Source organism: Callospermophilus lateralis, chromosome 18, assembly GCF_048772815.1.
Source record: "Callospermophilus lateralis isolate mCalLat2 chromosome 18, mCalLat2.hap1, whole genome shotgun sequence".
Classification (NCBI taxonomy): domain Eukaryota; kingdom Metazoa; phylum Chordata; class Mammalia; order Rodentia; family Sciuridae; genus Callospermophilus; species Callospermophilus lateralis.
Genome location: NC_135322.1, coordinates 817,115 through 839,064, shown reverse-complemented (window position 1 = coordinate 839,064; position 21,950 = coordinate 817,115). Strand labels below are relative to the sequence as shown.

At 43.0% G+C, this 21,950-nt stretch overlaps 2 protein-coding genes across 4 annotated transcripts; one reads left to right on the top strand and one right to left on the bottom strand.

The window, feature by feature from the left end:
* Positions 1–5,987: 5,987 nt before the first annotated feature.
* On the bottom strand, positions 5,988–11,057 carry Znf772 (zinc finger protein 772). Its single transcript, XM_076839690.2, has 4 exons — positions 10,847–11,057; positions 10,016–10,142; positions 9,418–9,525; positions 5,988–8,782 (listed from the first exon to the last, which is right to left on the bottom strand). The coding sequence occupies exons 1-4, from the start codon at positions 10,877–10,879 to the stop codon at positions 7,635–7,637; spliced, it is 1,416 nt and encodes a 471-aa protein (XP_076695805.2). The 5' UTR covers positions 10,880–11,057; the 3' UTR covers positions 5,988–7,634.
* A 3,436-nt stretch (positions 11,058–14,493) lies between these two features.
* Positions 14,494–20,177, top strand: LOC143384550 (uncharacterized). Of its 3 annotated transcripts, XM_077105847.1 has the most exons (5): positions 14,494–14,645; positions 16,468–16,506; positions 17,236–17,362; positions 17,850–17,948; positions 18,573–20,177. In XM_077105847.1, exons 1-5 carry the CDS (start codon positions 14,625–14,627, stop codon positions 19,718–19,720), a joined length of 1,434 nt encoding a protein of 477 aa, XP_076961962.1. In that variant the 5' UTR covers positions 14,494–14,624; the 3' UTR covers positions 19,721–20,177. The 3 variants fall into 3 exon arrangements, with proteins under 3 accessions (XP_076961962.1, XP_076695806.1, XP_076961961.1); XM_076839691.2 differs by lacking the exon at positions 17,850–17,948; XM_077105846.1 differs by lacking the exons at positions 14,494–14,645; positions 17,850–17,948 and adding an exon at positions 14,762–14,824.
* The last annotated feature ends 1,773 nt before the right edge of the window (positions 20,178–21,950 follow it).

Genomic DNA, 21,950 nt, shown 5'->3' with positions numbered 1-21,950 from the left:
ATATACTAAAGTGTGGGTCCCAACTGCCTGGGCTGCCAGATTCCTGGTTGCTCCAGAGCTCCAGAGGCTCTTCCCCGACAGAGGGTGTGGCATAAGCCTGCCCACTCTTCCTGCACTGCATTTCCCAGAGTAGCGAGAGTTAAAATGGTTTCCTGCCAGTCCTGAACATCAAATCACAGCAGATTCCAAGACTTCATTCATATTTGAGGCTATTCTGCATTAGCTTAAAGAATTCATTGAGAAACCCAGCCACAGTCTGGCACAGAGAAAGAAGATAGACTTATTGCCATTATTGAAAGGGTGGGCTCTGGTGCATTTAGGATGGTTTAATCCAAGGTGCAACTGGATGTTGCCTGATTAGGAATTTATAAGTAATATCTCTTTTCTAATATGACTAGATAGCTGTTACACAATAGATACATGTTTAGCTTTATAAAAAATGCCAATTTATGCCAGGTACAGTTGTTCATGCCTGTCATCCCAGCAGCTCAGGAGGCTGAGACAGGAGTATTTTGAGTTTAAAGCCAGCCCCAGCAATGGTGAGGTGCTAAGCAACCCAGTGAGACCCTGCCTCTAATAAAATACAAAATAGTGCTGGAGATGTGGCTCGGTAGTTGAGTGCCCCTGAGTTCAATTCCTGCCCCTCCCCCCTCAAAAAAAGACAGAAAAATACCAATTTACATTTTAAAAAGCTGTCTTTGCTGTTGTAGTTTTTTCCCCCTAATACGATGTTTTTAGAGGCAGTTTTAAACATTTTGCATTCCTACAGACATTGTAGAGTTCCAGGTGTCTTACAACTTTGAGGGCAGTCTTGGATGTATTCATTCAGGAGAGTGTGCAGCCATCTCAGCGTGGTTTACTGTGTGCTGCCCAGTGACGACCAGTGTTAAGCACAGCTTCACATGCTCACTTACCCTCCATCTTTCTGTGACAGAATATGTTGAAAATTTCACCCTTTGCTTGTTAAATTGGGTTGTTTCTTATTGTTGTAAAGGTTATTTAAAATCAAGATATTACTTATTTACCATATATTTTGCAAATATTTCCCCAGTTCAAATGCTATACCCTGTATTTTAACTTTCTTACATATCTTTTAAAGAAGTTTTTAATTTTGATAAATCCCTAGCTTATTGTAATTTTTATATTCTTTATTTAGAAAAGTCTTTGTCTAGCCCACATTCAGAGTATTTCTCATATGTCATCTTCAATGAGATGGATATTTTAAATCTTTAATATTTATAATTCATTTTAAGTTAATTAGTAAGATTCAGGTGTTGAGGTTTTTTGTTACTTTATTTTTTGTGTGGATGTTGAAATTTGGGGGAGTGGGTGCTGGGGGTTGAACCTAAGGTCCTTAACCACTGAACCACATCCCCTTCCCTTTTTTATATTTTATTTAGAGACAGGATCTCACTGAGTTGCTTAGGGCCTTGCAAGGTCACCCTGGCTAATTCTGAACTTGTGACCCTCCTGCCTCAGCCTCCCATGCCCCTGGGATTACAGGTGTGGGCCACTGCTCCCAGCAGATGTTGTGATTTTTCAGAGTAATTTATTGAAAACTTTGAGTTTAAACTAAAAATTTGTTGAAAATAAACTGACAATACATGTGTAGGGGCTATTTCTGTACTCTCTCCTTTGCTGTCTATAACCTTTCAATACTATTTCAATACTTCCAATACTAATCAATACTATGCTTTTGATTGGTATGGCACTATAAGCATTCTTAAAAATCAGACAGAATCTCTCAAATTTGTTGTTCTTTCCATAATTTATTAAGGATTCTTTTAGGTCCTTTGAATTTCCACATGGATTTTAGAATTGGTTTATTGATTTATTTTAAAAAAGGAAAAATAAAAAAAACTTAAGTCTCCAGTCCCCCTGCACTGATTGTGTGAGCCAATAGAAAATCAGGGAGGATGGTAAATCATGGTATCGAGTCAATGGCGCTCTGGCAAACTAAGGCCACAGGTTCAGTGGCTCCCTCTCCACAAAATTGTACTCACTTCAGATGTCAGCTGTGAGTCTCTGGGCCCAATGTACTTCTGGGTCGACAGCTGTAATTTGGGGAATTTCCATGACCCCCTTAAATTTGATAACTTTGATAGAATGATTTATAGAACTCACTAAAAGTGCTATTCTCTATTTATGATTCCAATTTTGTTTTAAAGGACAAAATGCAGAAATAGCCAAATGGAAAAGACACATAGGGCAAGGTCTGGGATGGTCCCAGATGAGGAGACTCCGTGGCCTCTCCCCATGGATTCAGGGTATGTCACAGCCTGGTTTACCAATACACTCAGCACCCACAACACGCAACCAAGCCTTCCTGTCCAGAGTTGACTGGGCCTCATTTATGGTCAAGATTAGTTAAATCATAACCACATGACTGACCTCAGTCTCTTCTGGGCCCTCTTCCATCCCCAAAGATCAATCTGGTACAGTTTCAACCCTCTAATCACATGGTTGGCTTTTCTGGTGACCAGCCTCCATTCTTGTATTATGGTAGCCCACCATAAATCATCTTATTAGCATAAGAAAGACAAACCTCTGGAAGAGTCCTAAAAGTTTTGAAACCCTGAGCCAAAAAGAACCGGATATATTTCTTATCACACTTTACTTTCTATTTAACAATGTTAAGATTTCCAATTGTTAAACCAACCTTACAGTTTACATGTGTACACACATACATCAATTTAATTTACTGAAAATCTTTTTAAGAATTTTGTTGGCTTTTTTTGGCATCTACTTTCTTGTAGTGGCCTTTAGTTTTCTTTTAATATCATTAACTGATTTTGTTATCTATGTAATAATTACTTCACAACATATTTGGAATGTATTTCTATCCTTATTTCTTGGAAGAGTTTAATAGAATACAAATTATTTCTTCATGAAGTGTTAGAATCCATTAGTGAAGCCATCTTGAAGTTTTTGATGGGGAGACTTACATTTACACATAGATTAGCTTTGCCTATTATCTGGAAACATCAATCAAGTATCTAGCAGAGGAGTTTTTCAGATTATCTATTTGTTTCTGAGAGAACCTGGTCATTGGTATTTTTCAATTAAAAAATTATAGTTGTAGATGAACAGCATGCCTTTATTTGTTAATTTTGTATGCAGTTTTAAGGATCCAACTAAGTGCCTTACATGTGCTAGGCAAGCACTCTGCCACTGAGCCCCAGATATGTGTCTAAGCAATTCTTCCTCAGTAAACTGAAAATAAGAGAACAAAAAAAGAGAATTTTTGTTCTCTTATTTTCAGTTTACTGAGGAAGAATTGCTTAGACACATGTTATCCATTTATTTTTTATTTTAAAACAGGGTCTCACTGAGTTCAGGCCTCAATAAGTTGCAGGGCTGGCTTTGAACTTGCAATTCTTCTGCCTTAGCCTCCGGAACCACTGGGATTACAGGCATGTACCTCTGTACGGGCTGCCCCAGGTTACTGTGAAAATCAATTCTAGGTTCCAGTGCTAGGATGGAAAGCCCAGGCAGAGACCCAAACTCACTATATAGTTGTCAGAAGCTGGCATCTGGGCTTGCCAAGGTAAAGAGAACACAGAACAAGAAACCAGAGATGTACACAAGGCCATTTCCAAATATTCAGCTAAGTACAGATCTGAATATGCATGTAATACCCCACAGAGGACAGCCAAAGAGCCAACAGAAAGGATCAGATCAGCAGAAAGGATCCTCTTAAGGCTTGGAGATCAGAGAACTCCTGTTCCAACTAATTTGAATGGAAATGTTCAAAATTATTCATGAGGCATCAGGAAATAAAATTCTTCTGCCTTATTAGATGGGGAATAAAAATGCTTGGAATCAAGGCCTTAAAAGATCATATTGTTTCCAAGTAACTTAATGTAACAGAAAAAAAAAAAAAAGAAGAGAAATACAGAAGTTTTCAATACCCAAAGAGGCAAAATTGAGTGTTCAATCAAAATTATACCATGTTAATTGTATCACATCAAACAAGGTAGATTTTAGGGCAAAGAATACTGCCATAGATAAGGAGGGTTGCAATGATAAAGAAGATAACTCATTAAGTGGACATAACAATCGGAAATATTTATTCACCAAATAAAACAGCATCAAAATACATGAAGAAAAAAATGATAGAACTGCACAAATAGGTAAATCTACTTTTCCATTCAAATATAGAAACAATTATTTTCAAATAATTTATATAAACAATTCCCAAACACAGAAAATCAGTTAGGATACAGAAAACTTAGACAATCTTATTAGCTTCTTGACCTTTGACACTTACAGAACCCTTCACCTAACCATAGTACAATACACAGACATGTCAGGTGAACCTGCAAATCTTACAGATAGCCATATTCTGGGCAATAAAGAAAGTTTCAATAAATGCAAATAATTCAAGTCATAAGGTATGTGCTCTAAAATGGAATTAAATTATAAATTACCAGAAAAAAAAACAAAGAAAAACATGAAATATTTGGAAACTAAATAATACATTTCTAAAAAGAGCCATATGTCAAAGTAGGAATTTGTTACAAAGAAATTTTAAACTTAATTAAAATAAAAACACAATATATCAAGTTTCAAGGGAGGGAAATAAAATAGTCCTTAGGGACAATGCTATCATTATGCACGTATATTAGTAAAAAAAAAAAAAAAAGCCAAGGGTGTCAAATGAAGGACCCCTTTCATATTAAAAAGTAGCAAAAAAGAAATGAAATTTAATAAAAGCTGAAGGTAATAATAAGGGTCAGACTGAAAGAGAAAAAAGAAACAGAAAATAGAGAAATTAATGAATCCATGTGCCTTAAGATCATAAAATTGATAAATCTATCAAAACTGATCAGAAATAAAACATACTGTAGACAACATCAGCATCACGACATGACTACATGTAGCATGACTACAGATTCTAGATACTGCTAGTAATAAGGGAATTTTGAACATTTTGACTACTTAAATAAAATTAACAAACTACTCCTTGCAAGACATAATCCATCAAAACTTGTTCTTGACAGAGAAAGAAAGAGGTAGAAGAGGAGGAGAAGAAAACTACTATGAAATTAATCTTGTAGTTAAAAAACTTCCACACAAAACAAATTCCAGGCCCAGACAGCTTCCTTGGTGAATTCTACCAAAAACTTAAGGAAGAAATATCAATTTCACAAACTGTTTTGGATAATTAACTAGCAATTATTTTGGATAATTAACTAGCTCCCAAATTGTTCTGTAAAGCCAACATTATGCTGGAACCAAAGCCAAGCCCAGGCATTAAAGAAAGTTAGAAACCAACATCCCTCACAACTGTAAATACAATACAATAAAATAGAATACCTAAACAAATCCACCAATATATAAAGAATAATACATCACTACCAAAAGGGTTTTTTTTCCTAGAAATGCAAGGTTGGCATTACACTGAAAAATCCGTCAATTAAATTCACCATTAAAAGACTAAAAATGTAGAAGGGGATGGGGCTCAGCAGTAGCACACTTGCCTAGCATGTGTGAGGCACTGGGTTTGATTCTCAGCACCACATATAAAATGAATAAAGGTCTATCAACAACTAAAAAACATATTTAAAAGACTAAAAATGTAAAATGAAAACAAAGCACAGATTACAGTCACCAATATCCTAGGAATACCATCCCCCTACACACACACACAAATCCCTACCTCCTTGTATTTACTCTGTCAGGTAGTCCCTTCGACCTTTACCAGGACCAGTCATTGCCACCTACAGAATGTGTTACAATCAAGTGTTACAACCTGCACCTCTAAAATGGAATTAAATTATAAATTAATAATGAGTCAGACACTGCAGTTTGGGTCCTGGGTGAGTCTCTCCAAATGACTTGCTTTGGAAATATTTCTCCATATTGGAATACACTCACAGTATAAAAGAAAAAAAATAAATCTCTATCACACAAGACAACATGGATGAACACAAATAATCAGAATTAAAGAAGTCAGATACATCAGAGGACATATTGCATTAGTTCACATATATAAAATATAGGAAATGCAAACAAACCTACAGTGACAGCAGATCAATGAGTGCCTGAGGACAGGACAGGGAGAGAAATTATAAAGGGAATCAAGAAACTTTTGGCTGCCCAGGTGCAAATATGTATCTAAACTTATGAGACTGAGGGGCTGGGGTTGTAGCTCAGTGGTAGAGGGCTTGTCTAGCATGTGTGAGGCACTGGGTTCAATTCTCAGCACCACATATAAATAAAATTCTATTAACAACTAAAAAAATAAAATTAAATTAAAAAAAACCTTATGAGACTGCACACTATAATTATGCCCCATTTGTCGCAGAAAATATTTAGAATGATATCTCTGAGAGTGACCTCAGCCACAAGAGACAAAGGTGTGGGAGTCTTGAGAATTTCTGCAAACTCTCATAAAGCCAAAATGATGGAAACATTTGTGGAGATACTTTTATCTATCTATTAATTTATTTTTGAGATGGGGATCCCATCATGCCACCCAGGCTTATCTTGAAATCTGAGTTCAAGTGATCCTCCTGCCTCAGCCTTCTGGGTAGCTGGGACTACAGGTATGGCACCACACCTGCTACTATGGATAGTTTCCATCCCTATAGTCTGCTGCCCTCTCCTAACTCCCTGTACCAACTGTGATCACACCTTTTCCTTCTATGAAACACCAGAGGTCTGTTTACCAAATGACATATTTCAGGTCCAAAGGGTCAAGTTCCCTGCAAAAGGGTTGAGAAATATGAAATTTCCTTTGAGAACAAGGGACCCAATTCAAGATGCTCCCTGACACAACAGAGATTGTCAAAATTCCCACTGCTTAGGGTAACTTTGGTCACATAAATACTCTTGGCATATAGATCCCAAGATCGGATCTGCAAAGATCAGTATTCTTTCCTAGGAGAGTGCAAGCAGCAATACATGTGAGGCCAACACTAGATTGAGGGCTATTCTTTGCCATCCTCCTAGCATCCGAGACACCAACAGCTAGGGCTCCACAAAACGTCTTCATCCCTTCATGCCAGTGGAATCTAATTCTGCTCCCAGACCAATCCACAAGTGAATCCCCAAGATTAAATATGATGTAGAAATTAAGACATCTGTTGCCAAGCCAGAACAATATGAGGCAGGCAATTTCAGTTTAAGTGTCTGAGAAGCTAGACCACTCCATCACAGATGCCACCTGAGACCAACCATGTCCATGTAGAAGGGAAACCTGTGCTGGCAATCAGCAGAATCCTACTGGCCCAAACCTGACCCAATCCATGCTTAATCTAGTCAGGGGAGGGGCAGGAGAGAGTGAGAGTGCTCCACAGCCTTGGGCTACTCATGATCCCATGGAGGGACACAGAGGTGTGGCTTTCACAGCACACTGGAGTGCACAATACCAGGCTCTAAGTGCCAAAATAGTGCCTCCTCTCAGAGGCAATGCCAGAGATACAATTCTGGCAAGGGTCCTGCACAGGTCAGAAAATGCAACAAAGCCCCAGAAAGCTTCCAACACAGCTGGCATTCAGGGTTTCCCCAGGATGGATGTTTGAATGTCTGAGGCTCAACCTCTGGCTGAGGGCTATGCACAAGGACTGCTTCCTAATCTGTTCTCAAGTACCAGTCATGCTGAACAAGGACATGGCTGCAGCTACAAACTAAGGCCTTGCTCCAGTGTGGACTTTCCAGTGGCGGATGAGAGAAGCCCTTTGCCTGAAGGCCTTCCCACACTCACTGCATTTATATGGCCTTTCCCCAGTGTGAATCCTATGGTGCTGAACAAGTACATGTTTGTGACTAAAGGCTTTTCCACATTCATTGCACACGTATGGCTTTTCACCATTGTGAACCCTTTGGTGAGCAATAAGATCAGAGCTTTGGCTAAAGAACTTTCCACATGCAATGCATTCATAAGGCCTTGCTCCAGTGTGAACACTCCAATGTTTAATGAGCCTATACTTGTGACCAAAGTATTTTCCACATTCACTGCATTCATAAGGCCTTTCTCCAGTGTGTACGCTCTCATGCTGAACAAGTGTGGATTTGTGGCTATAGGCTTTCCCACATTCACTGCATTTGTAAGGCCTCGCTCCAGTGTGGACTCTCTGGTGGACAATAAGGTTAGAGCTATGATTGAAAACCTTTCCACATATGCCACATTCATAAGGCATTTCTCCAGTGTGAATTCTCTGATGCTGAGCAAGTATGGGTTTGCGGCTGAAGGTTTTCCCACATTCACCACACGCATAAGGTCTTTCTCCAGTGTGGACTCTCTGGTGCTGAACAAGTGAGTCTTTGCGGCTGAAGGCTTTCCCACATTCACTGCATGTGTAATGCCTCTGTCCAGCAGGAATGGTCTCCTCATACCTGGTATTACCATGTGGATCCCACTCACTGTGAGGGTAATGGTGCGGGAAAATGCTTGAGCTGCTTGGGGAGTCTTTACAACTCTTCCTTGTCATAGAAAGCATCTCTGAGGGTTGGACAGGACAGTGGTTCACAAGAAAGGTATTGCCCTTGTCCCTTCTAGTGGGTTTCTCTTCACTGGGCTGCTTGTGGTGCTGGTGAAGGTTTGCAGTGAACCAGAACTGTTTCCCACATGCCATACACATGTATGGTTTCTGCCCAGGGTGTGTGTGCTGGTGCTTGGCCACGTGTGAAATATCTTTCAAGAGTTGACCACATATCTCACAGAGGTGGGACTCCTGAGTAGAAAAGCCTCCCTTGGGAGTCCTGGTCTGTGATATTCCCTCTATAAACATGCTTTGCTTAGGTGCCTCCTCATCTCGTACTCCATGCCAACAGCCTAAAAAAAGTAGAGAAATGCTGGTGAAGTACAAATTGACAAGTATTAGGAGTACCCTCATTACAAATGTGCATCAGTGACAACTAAGATCATAAATCATAGGAGGTCAGGACAACAGGCCTGAAATTAGGTTCAGTAGAGGTCTGCTGTGCAGTAGCTGGTATCTGAAGATCATGGAATGGAGGAAGCCTTCATGGGAGAGGACACAAATGTGAGGAACAGCACAGGAAGATGATGTAGGGTCCCTAATTAAGTCTTTTACAATCAAATTTCCTTGGCTTCTTGGGACAGGTGAGAGTTGTACAGAAAGATCATGTTCGTGCTCAAGACGATCAAAGTGCTACTGGGTATCAGTTGTTTAAGGACCGTGCAGGGCATGTTCACTGAGATCAGGCTAATGTTGACGAGTATTGTGGAGGAAACAATGGAGAGGAACAGCTGAGATGCAGAGGCAGAGACATGGAATGGCTAGAGACCAAAGATCAGAGAGTAAGACAAACGTGTAAATAGGAAGTATGGCCAGTGACCTTGGCACTAAAACAACTGTGGGCATAGAGAGTTTATGGAATGATTTAAACTCAGCCCTGACATCATAGATAAGTTCCCCAGCTTCCCCTCCCCAGGGTCACACTTACCTAGAATCTCTCTGGCAATGGCTGGAATTATGTCCACCCAGTCAGGTTCCCAGGGCTCACTGCCCAGCTCCAGTGAAGCAACTCTATGAAACATGGATGATGCATGTCCTAAGGGTAAGATAGGACAGATAAATGGCCATCACTGGTCTAGGTGACCCACCCTACAGAGAGGAAAAGTAAATATTATAAAATAATTTCACAGTGGGGTCAACCCAGTGGTCGTAGCAAGTAATAACCATACTGGTCATTGCAATTCCAGGCACTAGCCACAGGAAATGTCAGCTACAGGAAGGGGGCAAAATCTGAGGCACAGAGATGTCAGGGAGAAGAGAAGATGGATGTATTCCACTGGCTGACTGTAGGACACATGGCTCCTGGCTTCATCTCTGCAATCCTCTGGGATGGCAGGTTCTGGGACTCCTGAAAAGCAGGAGGCAGAAATGCACACAACCCAGGTCCAGCATCCACAGCACCAGCTCAGGGAACTGGGAAGGAGGTAGTACACATGGCTGCAATGTAAGAAGGACACGGCTGCTCTGGGGAACAAGGAAAGGGAAGAGTCCAGTTCAGGACCCTGGGGCGGGTCTAAGGGCCTTACCCAGGGAGGCCATAAGAGCAAAGTTCTCCAGCATCACATCACGGTACAGGTGCCTCTGAGCCTCATCAAGGAGTTCCCACTCTGCCTGGGAGAAGTACAGGAACACATCCTCAAAGTTCACCTGCCCCTGCCACGATGGGGAGAGCCAAGTCCATGAACTGCCTCTCTTCCAAGGGGCCCATTCCTGTCCTTACCACACCCTCCCACCACAGGAAACACCAGAACCAGGTGCCACTAGTGTCTTCCTCCTCACGATCCCAGTAATCACCGAGCCTGCCACAGCCCAGGCAATTGGGCTCTAGGCTTCACATACAGGGTCCACCTTCTGCCAGGCCTGGACCAGGTGTCCGGTCCGACCCCACCGTCCCGGGGACCACACGGGGAAGGGGGCTTAGGACAGCATCCCCACCGGGTAGGTTCCATAGTTCTTCCAAGTTTATAGAAACTGTGAGAGGCAAGAAATCCCCACAGAGCCCCGAGGCTCTGCCTGCCCTATTCTGCCCACAGAGCGAGGGGGCTTCTGCTCTGCCCCTCCGTTTCCACCCGCACAGGCGCGCGGCCGCTCACCGAGCTCCACTTGTCTTCCTCTCCGCCATCGCCATCTGCTCTTCCCTGGAATGGGCCCTCTAGCCCTCCGAGCCCTCTCCTGTGGGAGCCTCCCCGGGCTCCCCTCAGCCCCCCCACCGAGGCCCAGCGCCTCGCCCGCGCCGCTCCCTCCGCTGCGAGTCACCTCGGCAGGGGCCCAGCCGAGCGCTCCTCCGAGCTTGGCTGCGGCGGTCCCAAAGCGGGGCTTCAGATGCGCGGTCGCGGTCGAACCGGGGATGCACCCACCTGCGCCGGGTCCATCTGCGCCGCCGCCGCCATCGGGCCGGGGACTGGCAGGGTGACTAGGGCGGGGGCCGGGATCCGCCCTGCGGGGCCCCGCCCAGCGCCCAGGTCCCTCAGGCGGCGCCACCGCGGAGCCCGCGGCCCGCTCCGTTCAGGGAAGACAATGCCTCGGCTCCCGACTTCCCTTTCCTGTCACAATGGGTTTGACATAGCGTTCCTGAGACTGATCTACTAGTCAAAAAGCAAACAAGATGTCTCCCGTGAAGGGAGTAGGAACTTCCGCCTAACAACTTCCGCTAGAGCGGAAACGCCCCTTCCCCGGGTCTTGACTCGGAGCTACTGAGGCTTCTGGGTAGTGTAGTTCTCATGGCTCTAGAGGTAGCTCGCGGCCAAGGGCCAAACCTTCAGAGTAGGAGCCCAGCTGTGCCAATAGCCGGGCCTGGAATTGGGGTCTGGAGTCTGTGTACTAGGCTGAGCTTTGCTTTTTCTAAAGAGCTGTTTCTGTTTTCGATGAGTGTAGTCTGTAACACATCACAGAAATACTTACCATTTCAGTCTCCTTATGCAGAAAATCCTCATCTTAAAAATATAAAAATGGACATACTCTGTTTTAGTCTGCTTTTTCACTGCTGTGACCAAAGAACCGGATCCGAACAAGTATAGAAGGAGAAAAGTTTATTTGAGAGCTCAAAGTTTCAGAGGTCTTAGTCCATCAAAGGCCCACTCCATTCTTCAGGGCTAGAGTGAGGAAGAAAATGATGGTAGAAAATCATGGTAGAGGGAAGCAGCTCCACCTGCCAGATACAAATATATGCCAGAAAGCCACGCCTGAATTCCCACCTCCTCTAGCCACACCCTACCACTTCAGTTAATCCCTAGCAGGAGATTAGTTCACTGATGCGGCTAAGGCTATAACCCGATTAGGTCTTCTCCAAACCTTCTTGCATTGTCTCACACGTGAGCTTTGGGGGATACCACATCTAAACCGTAACACACTATCTGTGCTAATATCATTCAGACTTCTGCAGCTGGAAGCTAATAAATATTACAGTGTTTTCTAATACATTTAACCTAAAGCTCTAGACCTAGTTTTCAGAGCCTCAACGTTTTGGATTAGGCACATGAAACATGGAATAGGAATGTTTGAAGGCCCCGAAGATGTAGCTAACTCTTGTTCTGTGGTTACCTCATGTAGGTGGCCTTGGGCTCAACCCCTTAACCTGAGATCCTCATTCTTTCTGTTGTTTTCTCATTCTCATACTTTTCCAGCTGTAGAAGTGTGAATGACATAAATTCTGGACAGTGGATGTAGCTCAGTACCACAAACACAAAATATATTTCTCCTGTGTATAGTCAGTGATGGGTCAAACTTAGTAACACACTTTTTAAGATATATTTTATACTCCATACATAGGAATCTATTCAATCACTTTGAGTATTTAACAAGTATATAAAAAGATGGGCAATTTACCAATGGTCATTTAATAATGAAAAGACAACATGAACAATTTATGTGCAGAAGAAATAATCAGCAAATCAAATTTTTTATACATAGGAAATGTTTTTCATAAAAGTATGGTATAAGGCTATTTGAGGCCAAAAATAATAAATGTAGTGGAATTACATTTACAAAGAAAATAAATTTCTGAATGTCATGTGAGATACCAAAGAATGTACATTGTAGCAAGAAAATCCACGTAATTCTTAAAGCTGGAGTATCTGTGGGAATGAGGAGTAAGGAACAGCATCACTGTTGGTGGGTGGTAATCTTTAATTACTTGGTCCTACTGGAGCATTAGAATAGCACAGGGTCACCAAGACAATGGGGGGGCTGTGGCTGTGGCTCCGCAGTAGAGCACTTGCCCAGCATGTGCAGGCACGGGGTTCAATCCTCAGCAACACATAAAAATAAATAAGATAAAGGTATTTTGTCCAAATACAACTAAAATATATTTAAAAAAGATTATGGGAAATACTGAATTATAGGTTGCTTGTCTGTTCTAGATTCAAACTGGCCCTTTGAAATATCAGGCCCCTCCCGCCATGAGGATACAATTCTATTTTTGTATCCTGTGGTATTATCTCTCTGTTCACTTTTTCATCTAAGGATAGTTCTGATGATCCTTGGGTCTCTAGCTGAAGAATTCTTACTTCTAGTGTCTGTGGACCAGATAGTCATATCTAGTTAGAAGCCTAGAATTTCCTGAAGTATTGGGTGGTGGTGGCTCATTCAGTTGTTCTTTAACCTTGGGAACACCAGGAGGTATTCTAACCTGTTTGGTTGGTTGCAGTAATTACCTTTTCTTCTTTTCCTATAGAAGTCCACATGTTGAGGGTGGTCCTGTGACTGGGTCTTGAGGAGTACTTGCTTTCCATGCCTTCTTGGATGAGTTTGACTTGTCAAACTCTAAGGAGTATGGTATCCAGCCCTGAAGGAGGTCTGGTTGAAGACAGGGTTTGAGAATCAAACTTTTAAATTATTATTCCTGACAGACATGAAAATATTTCTAAAAGCTGAAAACAGAAGTGGATCCCAGAGATTATAGAGAAAACTTATAGACCCAGAAAAAGTTGCTGTTTTCCTTTTAAAATACCCTCATGGAATTTATTTTGGGTTTTAAATGAGATAGGTGAATTTTCTACTAGGCAATTATTTTTCCTTAACTAAATGACCACGTAGTATATTCTTTCCTTACTGATCATGTTATTTGCAATTCCACATATAAGCATCTGTTTAAGTCTGTGAAGGAATCATTTTTCTATTCCTGTGGCAAATGTTTTGAAACTGTTGTATATTCAGTGGAATGTTCCTAAAGGTATAGGAATTTTTTTTAATTTAAAAACATATCTGGCAAAACCCACCCATGATAAGTTTCTTAGGCATCCCCTTTTCTTTGCTCCCGTTACATACCCAGAAAATGCCCTACATCTTGTGTCACCTGAAAGTTTGATAGTTATTCCGTTGATGTCTTTAAATTTTACACAGATTTCCCTAGATGATATGCTTTTTTAAAATTGCAAGATTCTGAGTTTTCTATAAGTAGTATTGTACTGTATGAATTTTGTTATGGCTACGTCTTGTAATATGGTCATTTATCTAAAAAAGTTGGCTTACGGATTTGAGTTTTGTCGCCCTGACTTAACAAGTACCGGTTTGGTCCTTGATAGGAGAGAGCACACAGATCCGTGTGGAGTGCAGGCATAAAGACTTGGCATCCCCAGCCCTCTTGCCATCGCTATCCATACTTCAGAGCCCTTTCTCATCCCAAACGTCCTGCATTGCTTCACCACCGTCGTCCTTTATACTGAGCATCTCCTTGACTTGCAAACTTTGGGAGAACATGATTGGTGTTCTATGTTGGTCCTGAAGATCCTATTCAAGTCCTTGAGAAAGAAAGACTGAACTAGCAGCTTTTCAGGGAGACTGAAACTAGCCCGTCTGCAACACCGACAATGTCGGGACGGTCGGTTGGTTCTCGATCCAGAGGTCTCCTTTTCTTCCTCAGCCACCAGGCCCGCCTCCTTCCAGTTTAACGCCGTGGAACTACGTTACCCAGAAGGCGCTGCGCCGAGCCAGGCGTTTCCGGCGCCGGAGCGGTACTTCCTGCTTCGCGTGGGGCTACTCTTTTCGCTCCTCTGGTCCGCGCCGTCAGTCGGGGGAGCGCTGGCTCTGCGGAGGTGTCGGGGGGCGGGAGGACAGTACAGGAGGAAGTCTTTGTCCCCTGTCAGAGCCCTGGGCACGGCGACGCCGCAGTGAGCGCGCCCGCCGGGAGGGAGGCGGATGGCGGCGGCCGCGGCGCGGGTGAGCTGCGCGTGCTGGGCCCGGCCCGGTCGGCTCCGCGTGCGGAGGGCGGGCGGCCGGGCCTCTGGGAGTGCCACGGCGCGAGGGAATGCGTCCCCGCGGAGGGTTGTGAGCAGACAGGGACACCTGGGGGAGGAGGCCGCTGCGGGCCGATGGGGTGCAGAGGAGGCGAGTGGTAGGTACGTTCCGTAGGCAGATGGCGGGTCCTGGAGGGACTTGGCCCAGGGCTGGCCGAGGGGAGGGGAGGGGTGATGAGAGTCCTCGGGGGGGTTCCCTCGTGTATCACAGGGGTCTGAAAGAAATGGGGGGAGGACCATCTCAGCTTTTCGTTTGTTTGTATATATTTTTCATTTTTTCCTGAATAACTGGCAGATGAGTTTTTACAGGGAGCAGGTTTCAGGGAGATTAGGACTGAGGCTTTGGACACGATGGTCCCGAGATGTCCCAGAAGCAGGATGGGAGCATCACTTGGGCAGCTTGCTCCTTCACATCTGGAGTTCTGGAGCGGGGTTGGGCTACAGATAACTAAGAGGTGTTCAGTGGAGGCTTGAACCAGAGCCGGGCCTGGAGCTTATAATCAGGAGAGAAAATCTTAGGTTTTTATTTCAGATGGTCCCTGAGATGAGGGAGGGCAGAGATAGGCCTGGTGGGTAGGGCTGCCTTCTTAGGGGTAGAGTCCTGTGGTCTGAAATGGTTCTGGTTGGCGTCTGTGAGAGTGGAAGTATACAGTATCAGGAGTCAGGACTGAAATGGAGAACAAAGTGTTGGACAGTATAGATTTGTCACTCCAGGCTCAGCATGCCTTAAGTGGCTACTCCCTGTGGAGAAGAGGAAAGTTTGTGGCGCTGATAGATTATCCCTTTTGGTGCCTGAGTTCCCCCTACCTTAAGGGCAGAAGGGATGGTCACCTGCCCCAATGGAAGGACCTCCCCCCAGCAGAATTGCCTACTAGAGGTTTATAACAGGCAGCTAGGTTGCCAGACCTACCCACTTGGCTTCCTCAGGCTCAGGTCCTATATTTATTGACTTTTTGAATTTATGAAATAGGTACTTATTTAAGCACTAATTGATCAAAATTCATACTTACACATGGGGCAGTTAAAACAGCATGGACTGTAAGCACTTAATACTTGGTTGAAAATTTAATATGGTGTTCAGCATTTCACTAGAATTAAATGTCTTGCTGGGAATGGTGGCAAACATCTGTGATCTCAGCTATTCCAGAGGCTGAGGCAGGAGGATCCCAAGTTCAAGGCTATCCTTGATCACTTAGACCCTGTCTAAAAATTTAAAAAAAAATGACTGGGGATGTAGTTCAGTGGTAGAGCACCCCTGGATTCAATCTCCAATGTGAAAACAAAAACCCAAACATTGAAAACACACAATCAACTGATGTCCTAATATTTTAAATATCAAATTCTTATTTCAAAGGTGTATTTAAAAAACATCCTACAATACCAAAACCTTCTACGTTACCAAAACCTTCTACGTTATCAAAACCTACCAGTTTGTTTGCACTGAAACTATTGATAGTAGCATTATGTGCACAATAGAGTACTTGACACATATGAATGAGTTTGACTCAAATAATACTCCTATTGGATGGGCACCATTATTATTCCTATGTTACAGATGACAACATTGATGCTAAGGAAGGTTGGATACTTGTTCAAGGGCACATAGCTGGTAAGAAACCATAAGACTTAGGCCCCAGATGGTAGATGGTTAGGCACACCTGACTCCAGGATATGTGAGGGAACTAGAAAGGTCCTTTGAGATGCCAGTATTATTACCTGCTTCTCACATCCTTGCTTTTCCATAGGTTCCTATGGCTGTAGAATCACTTACAGATGATGAAGAGGTAAGTATAGGTGCCCCAGGTCTCACCCTCTTCAGTTCCCACCTATATGGTTTCTGGGATTGTATTGTCTTGGGACTCTTCTATTCTAACCTTCTCTCTGCATTCCCTGAAAGGTGGTCATGTGATATCAGGGCCTGAGTCCAGATCAGGGATTATATGGAGAGGTTCCCATTCCTGGAAACCATTGGCATGAGAGTCAGAAGTTATTAAGACTATAGTGATCAATATTAGAAAATGCTTTGAGCTGAGATTTTTCCAGGAGTGCTCAGGCAAAGCTAGTTGGTGGAATGTTTGGAGGCAGGAGCTGGTCATCTATTCTGAGATGTAAAGGAGGTATAGTGCAAAGAGTGATATGCATGTCTGGAGAGTGTATATGGATGGCCCTAAGGTCCTTGTACTGAGGGTGTAAGGGACAAGTGACCCAAATCTGGCCATATTTGAGAAGCATAATCTGAAGGATTGCAGTAAATTATCTGGCAGGACAAGGACAGGACTCTGCACATCTAGCCCACAGATCAGATGGACTCTATCCACATGCCTCTTATTGCCCTGTGCCAAATACTGTGGTCAGTGGAAACTTGAGAGACTGGGCATCCATGGCTCCAGAGTCTGATATCTCCCTTGAGGTAGGGGGTAAGGAAGAGAGTAAGTAGAAGTGGATTTGGTGGAGAATACTGAGAGTTCCAGGAAAGGAAGCAACATATAAACTCAATTTTTCCTATGTGACAGGGTTATGTGACCTTTGAGGATGTGGCTGTCTACTTCTCACGGGAGGAATGGAGACTGCTTGATAATGCTCAGAGACTCCTGTACCGTGAAGTGATGATGGAAAACTTTACACTTGTGACCTCTCTGGGTAAGGTCTTTCTCACCATCACAGCATCCTGCGCAGGGTTTTCCTAAAGGCAGATGTATCCTAGGTCATGGACGCTGCTGCTTTCTCCAGTGAACTGGAGTAGGTATTGTAGGTAGTAGGCCTGGGCTGGTACATTACCACTTTCTCTCCACCAACTATCCCAAAGCCATGCAGGGAAGGACTTGAGGATCTGGAGTCTTGTAGTCAGCCTAATGGCTCTCACCCTGTTGGCCTCTCAATGGCCTGGTGATGCTGGGTAAATCCACGGCAGTTCTGTGTCCCAGGTTCTGTCCTCTTCCTCTAGCTGACTGACCTGAGGTCTGCCTGTGCCAGGAACTGAGGCCATGATGTGGTCACAACTCTCCTGGGTTGTTTGCAAGACATTCCTCCAAGATTCTTTTTGTATTAGTTTTCTTTCCTGTGGTTAGTTGTGAAATGGGTTCTCTGGTCCAGCGTTGGTCACTTACCTGTCTTGTCTTTTCCTTAGGACTTGAATTTTCTAGGACATGTGAAATCACTCAGCTGAAGTCATGGGGAGATCCCTCCATTTCTGCACAGGGAGTTATGACTCCAGCCATGCTGAGGGGTATTTGGAGGGTAGAGCTGAGGAAGATGTGAACTCAGGGATGGGGTCATAGCAAGACTCTTAGAGCTTCTGATATTTTGGTGGCTAAGGCATGGGTAACTTCATCTTATCTTCTACATTTTCCTGCTTAACATTTCAGTTATTTTTGACCCGGGGCTATCCCCCACCTCTGTCTTTCATGTTTTACCCATTCTTCTGTAGCATTCGCCAGCAAAGGCTTTTGCTGAATGTGTTGTGAGGTGAGCATTTATCTGAGTAGTCCTTGGACACAGACTCTCCAAGTGTAGTCAGTCTGGGGGGATTTGGACATACCCTATGGACTGTGTTCCATGTCTGCAGCAGTTGAGGCCTCACAGAAAGCTGTTTGCAGGCAAGTCTGTTGAGAACCTTGCTCATCCTACCTGTGCTGTACCCCATTCCATGTCATTGATACCCATGAGGCCTCCCCAGCATGTGAGTTTGCCAGGTTCAGCAGTTCACAGTGAACTCCTTCCTGCCTGACCTAGCCCCCTCATTCTCCCAGAAATACCAGGGACTCTTTACTGGGATACCTGACACACATTTGTGAGTGTGCTGCTGCTCCCACTAGAGTCATGCTCTTCATCAGCATCTTTCTGCCTTCAGGTTGTTGGCATAGAGCAGAGACTGTGGAGGCTTCTTCTGAGCAGAGTGTTTCCACAGAAGGAGTGCAAAGTGAAAACCGTCACCAACATCAGAAGCTGTGCTGTGGAGAGAAACCCTTAATAAGAGAAGAGGACAGGGTCTCCGTTTTGAGGGGCTGCAGAATCCACCTGTCAGAGAAGCCTTTGCAAAGCAGGAAGGATGGGAAAGATTTTACACTCAGCTCAAGTCTCCAGATGACTCACCGTAAAGCAGAGCCTCCCAGGAGCACTGGGACTGCAGAGGCTGTTAATTCTGAGAAAAGGCACTACCAATGCAGTGAGTGCGGGAAAGCTTTCGGTCAGAAATATTTGCTTGTTCAGCACCAAAGACTACACACTGGAGAAAAGCCTTATGAATGTAGTGAATGTGGAAAGCTATTCAGCCATAAATCCAACCTTTTTATACACCAAATAGTTCACACCGGAGAAAGACCTTATGGGTGCAGTGAATGTGGAAAATCCTTTAGCCGAAATGCTGACCTCATTCAACACCGCAGAGTTCACACTGGTGAAAAACCTTTTACGTGTAGTGAATGTGGAAAGGCTTTCAGGCATAATTCCACACTTGTTCAGCATCACAGAATCCACACTGGAGTAAGGCCTTATGAATGTGGTGAATGTGGGAAGTTCTTTAGTTTCAACTCCAGCCTCATGAAGCATCAGAGAGTTCACACTGGAGAAAGACCTTATAAGTGCAGTGAATGTGGGAAATTCTATAGCCACAAGTCCAGTCTGATTAATCATTGGCGAGTTCATACTGGGGAAAGACCTTATGAGTGCAGTAAATGTGGGAAGTTTTTTAGCCAAAGCTCAAGTCTCATGCAACATCAAAAAGTTCATACTGGAGAAAAGCCTTTTAAGTGCAATGAATGTGGGAAATTCTTTAGTGAAAATTCCAGCCTAGTTAAACATCAGAGAGTTCACACTGGAGCAAAGCCTTATGAGTGTAGAGAATGTGGGAAATTTTTTCGCCACAGCTCCAGCCTTGTTAAACATCGGCGGATTCACACTGGAGAAATGCCTTATGAGTGCAATGATTGTGGGAAATCGTTTAGCCAGCGTTTCAACCTCATTCAGCACCAGAAAGTTCACATTAGAGAAAAGTCTTGATGCTTCAAATGTGGGTAAACCTTTATCCACACCTCCAACCTTTCCACAACCCTGGAGAGGACACAAAACTAAAAGGCATTATGAATGCAGTTAGTGTGGAAAAGACTTTAATCAAAGGTCTGTTATGACTCAGTGGTATAAACATCACAGCCCAAATAAATCTTATCAAGCCAGTGGTGTAAACTTGTTCCACACCAGGAAGTTCAAACTGGAGAAAGGCCTTAGTAGTGACTTACCAGAGAAGTACCAGGGACTGAATATCACTCATTCCAGACATGCACACTGAGAGAAGGGTGAGAATCGCTGCCACCGTGCTTCTCCCAAGAATATGGTCCTCTGCCTGTAGGCTCTAGGAGAAGAGGAACTTGTACCCTTGGCTACACAAGTTGGAGTTTCCATCTAACTAAGCAAGGAGCCAGGGAGGAACAGAATGTCTTGGTTCAAGTAAGACTGACTCTTGTTGTTCTTGTTGTGCATTTTAAAAATAAATGGTAATTATTCTCCATGTCCTGAGTATAATCTTCAAATTTAGAAAAGTCAGCATTCATTCAATAGAATTATTTAATTTATACACTATGCTCATATTTCAAAACTTTTTTATCAGTGACTTTTATAGTTTTTTTTTAATTTCAGAACCAAACACAGGATTGGGGATTTTATTACTTTCTCATTTGAGTCTATTCTCCAGTTATTGGAAGTAGTTATCTTCCCTTCATTCCTTTATTTTTGCATTTGTTTGGCAAGACAGTACAGAAGGGACTGACCAGCATGTGGACAGCCAGAGAGAGAGGTGGACCTGGGGAGTGAGGCCTTTATTTTGGTCTACAGTGTAACCAGAGGTCTCCCATGGAGGGTTCTAACTGGAGACTTACGGCCACCAGCTGTGAGTCCCATGTGGTCTGGCTGTGACTGAGTGGCCCTCAACACTGTGCGAAGAGTGAGTTGAGTAGTTACACCACGTGTTCCAGAATGTGGTGGTAACCAAGTGATTTACCAGTTTTTGAGAAAATGCACTTGTTTTGGTTTGGATATGTGGTATCCCCCCAAAGCTCCTTAAGTTAGTGCAGAGATATTAAGAGGTAAACGTATATGATCCTGAGGGCTGTAACCTAATCAGCTCATCTAATTTGAACAGACTGGGAGGTAGCTGTAGGCAGGTGGGGCATGGTAGGAGAAGCTGGGTCCCTGTGACTCTGCCCCAGAAGTGTAGTCCCTCCGGCTCCTCCCCTTTCCTTTGCTCGGCTTGGCAGGCCTTTCCACCATGCCAGCTGGCCTCCCCCTGGGCAGTGGAGAGAGGGAGCTGACCCACCCTAGAGTAAATCTTTAGAACCATGAGCCAAAATAAACTTTTCCTCCTTTTGTCAGGAATCTTGGTCACGGTGACCAAAAGCTGAATAACACAGTGCTAAACTAAATTTTAATGATTTATTTACTTTTATTACAATTCTTTGGTCTTTCTTTGACTAATTTTATAATATGTATTTTTAAATTAACACTTTGTTACAATTAATACTTCTTCCTCTATGACTCCATTTCATAATATACCTCTAACATTCTGTGAAATATTGATATCATCTCAACTTTCTAAATTAGCAATGAGATATTTAACATTAAAAATCTATAGCTATATTTTTTCCAGAATTATTTTTGTAAAGGTTTGCTGAAATTGGCAGTAGTTTTTACAATATTGGCAGTAGATTTTCTTAATATTTTTAGTCACTAAATTATTATAAATCTTTTTCTTATTTTGATAACAGACCAACTTTTCTTATAAATCCTATTTATTTACCCCTTAATTTTGAAAAATAACATGTATACAGAAAACAACACCAAAATTACCTGGCCAGCTTAATAACTATTTCTAGAGTTAGCATCTGCTTAACTCTTGTTCAGGTGCATAAGTCATAGCATCCTAGGAGCCCCGTGTACTTTGTCAATTCATTTACCAAACCAAAATTTATTTTCTTATATTCCAAGTAAGCATTTCCTTGTTTTTATTGATAGTTTTAATGTCAATGTTTTAAATATGTATCTATGTAGTTCAGTTTTGTTTGGAAACCTCATACAAATGGAACTAAATAATAATGATTACTACATGCCTTATATCACTTGCCCAACATGCATGTTTATTAAGTTCTTTATTTTTCAGTTTTGTATAATATTCTGACATAAATACCTGGATAGAATACTGTTCTGCATTCTCCTTTCAGAGGCTTTTGTCTGTCTGCTT

Coding starts and splice junctions, on each gene's coding strand:
- Znf772 (XM_076839690.2), bottom strand. CDS start 10,879: ATGGCGGCGGCGGCGCAGATGGACCCGGCGCAG. Junction 9,526..10,015: donor TGCTCTTATGGCCTCCCTGG/GTAAGGCCCTTA, acceptor TCTTACCCTTAG/GACATGCATCATCCATGTTT. Junction 8,783..9,417: donor CATTGCCAGAGAGATTCTAG/GTAAGTGTGACC, acceptor TACTTTTTTTAG/GCTGTTGGCATGGAGTACGA.
- LOC143384550 (XM_077105847.1), top strand. CDS start 14,625: ATGGCGGCGGCCGCGGCGCGG. Junction 16,507..17,235: donor CACTTACAGATGATGAAGAG/GTAAGTATAGGT, acceptor CCTATGTGACAG/GGTTATGTGACCTTTGAGGA. Junction 17,949..18,572: donor GACTCCAGCCATGCTGAGGG/GTATTTGGAGGG, acceptor TTCTGCCTTCAG/GTTGTTGGCATAGAGCAGAG.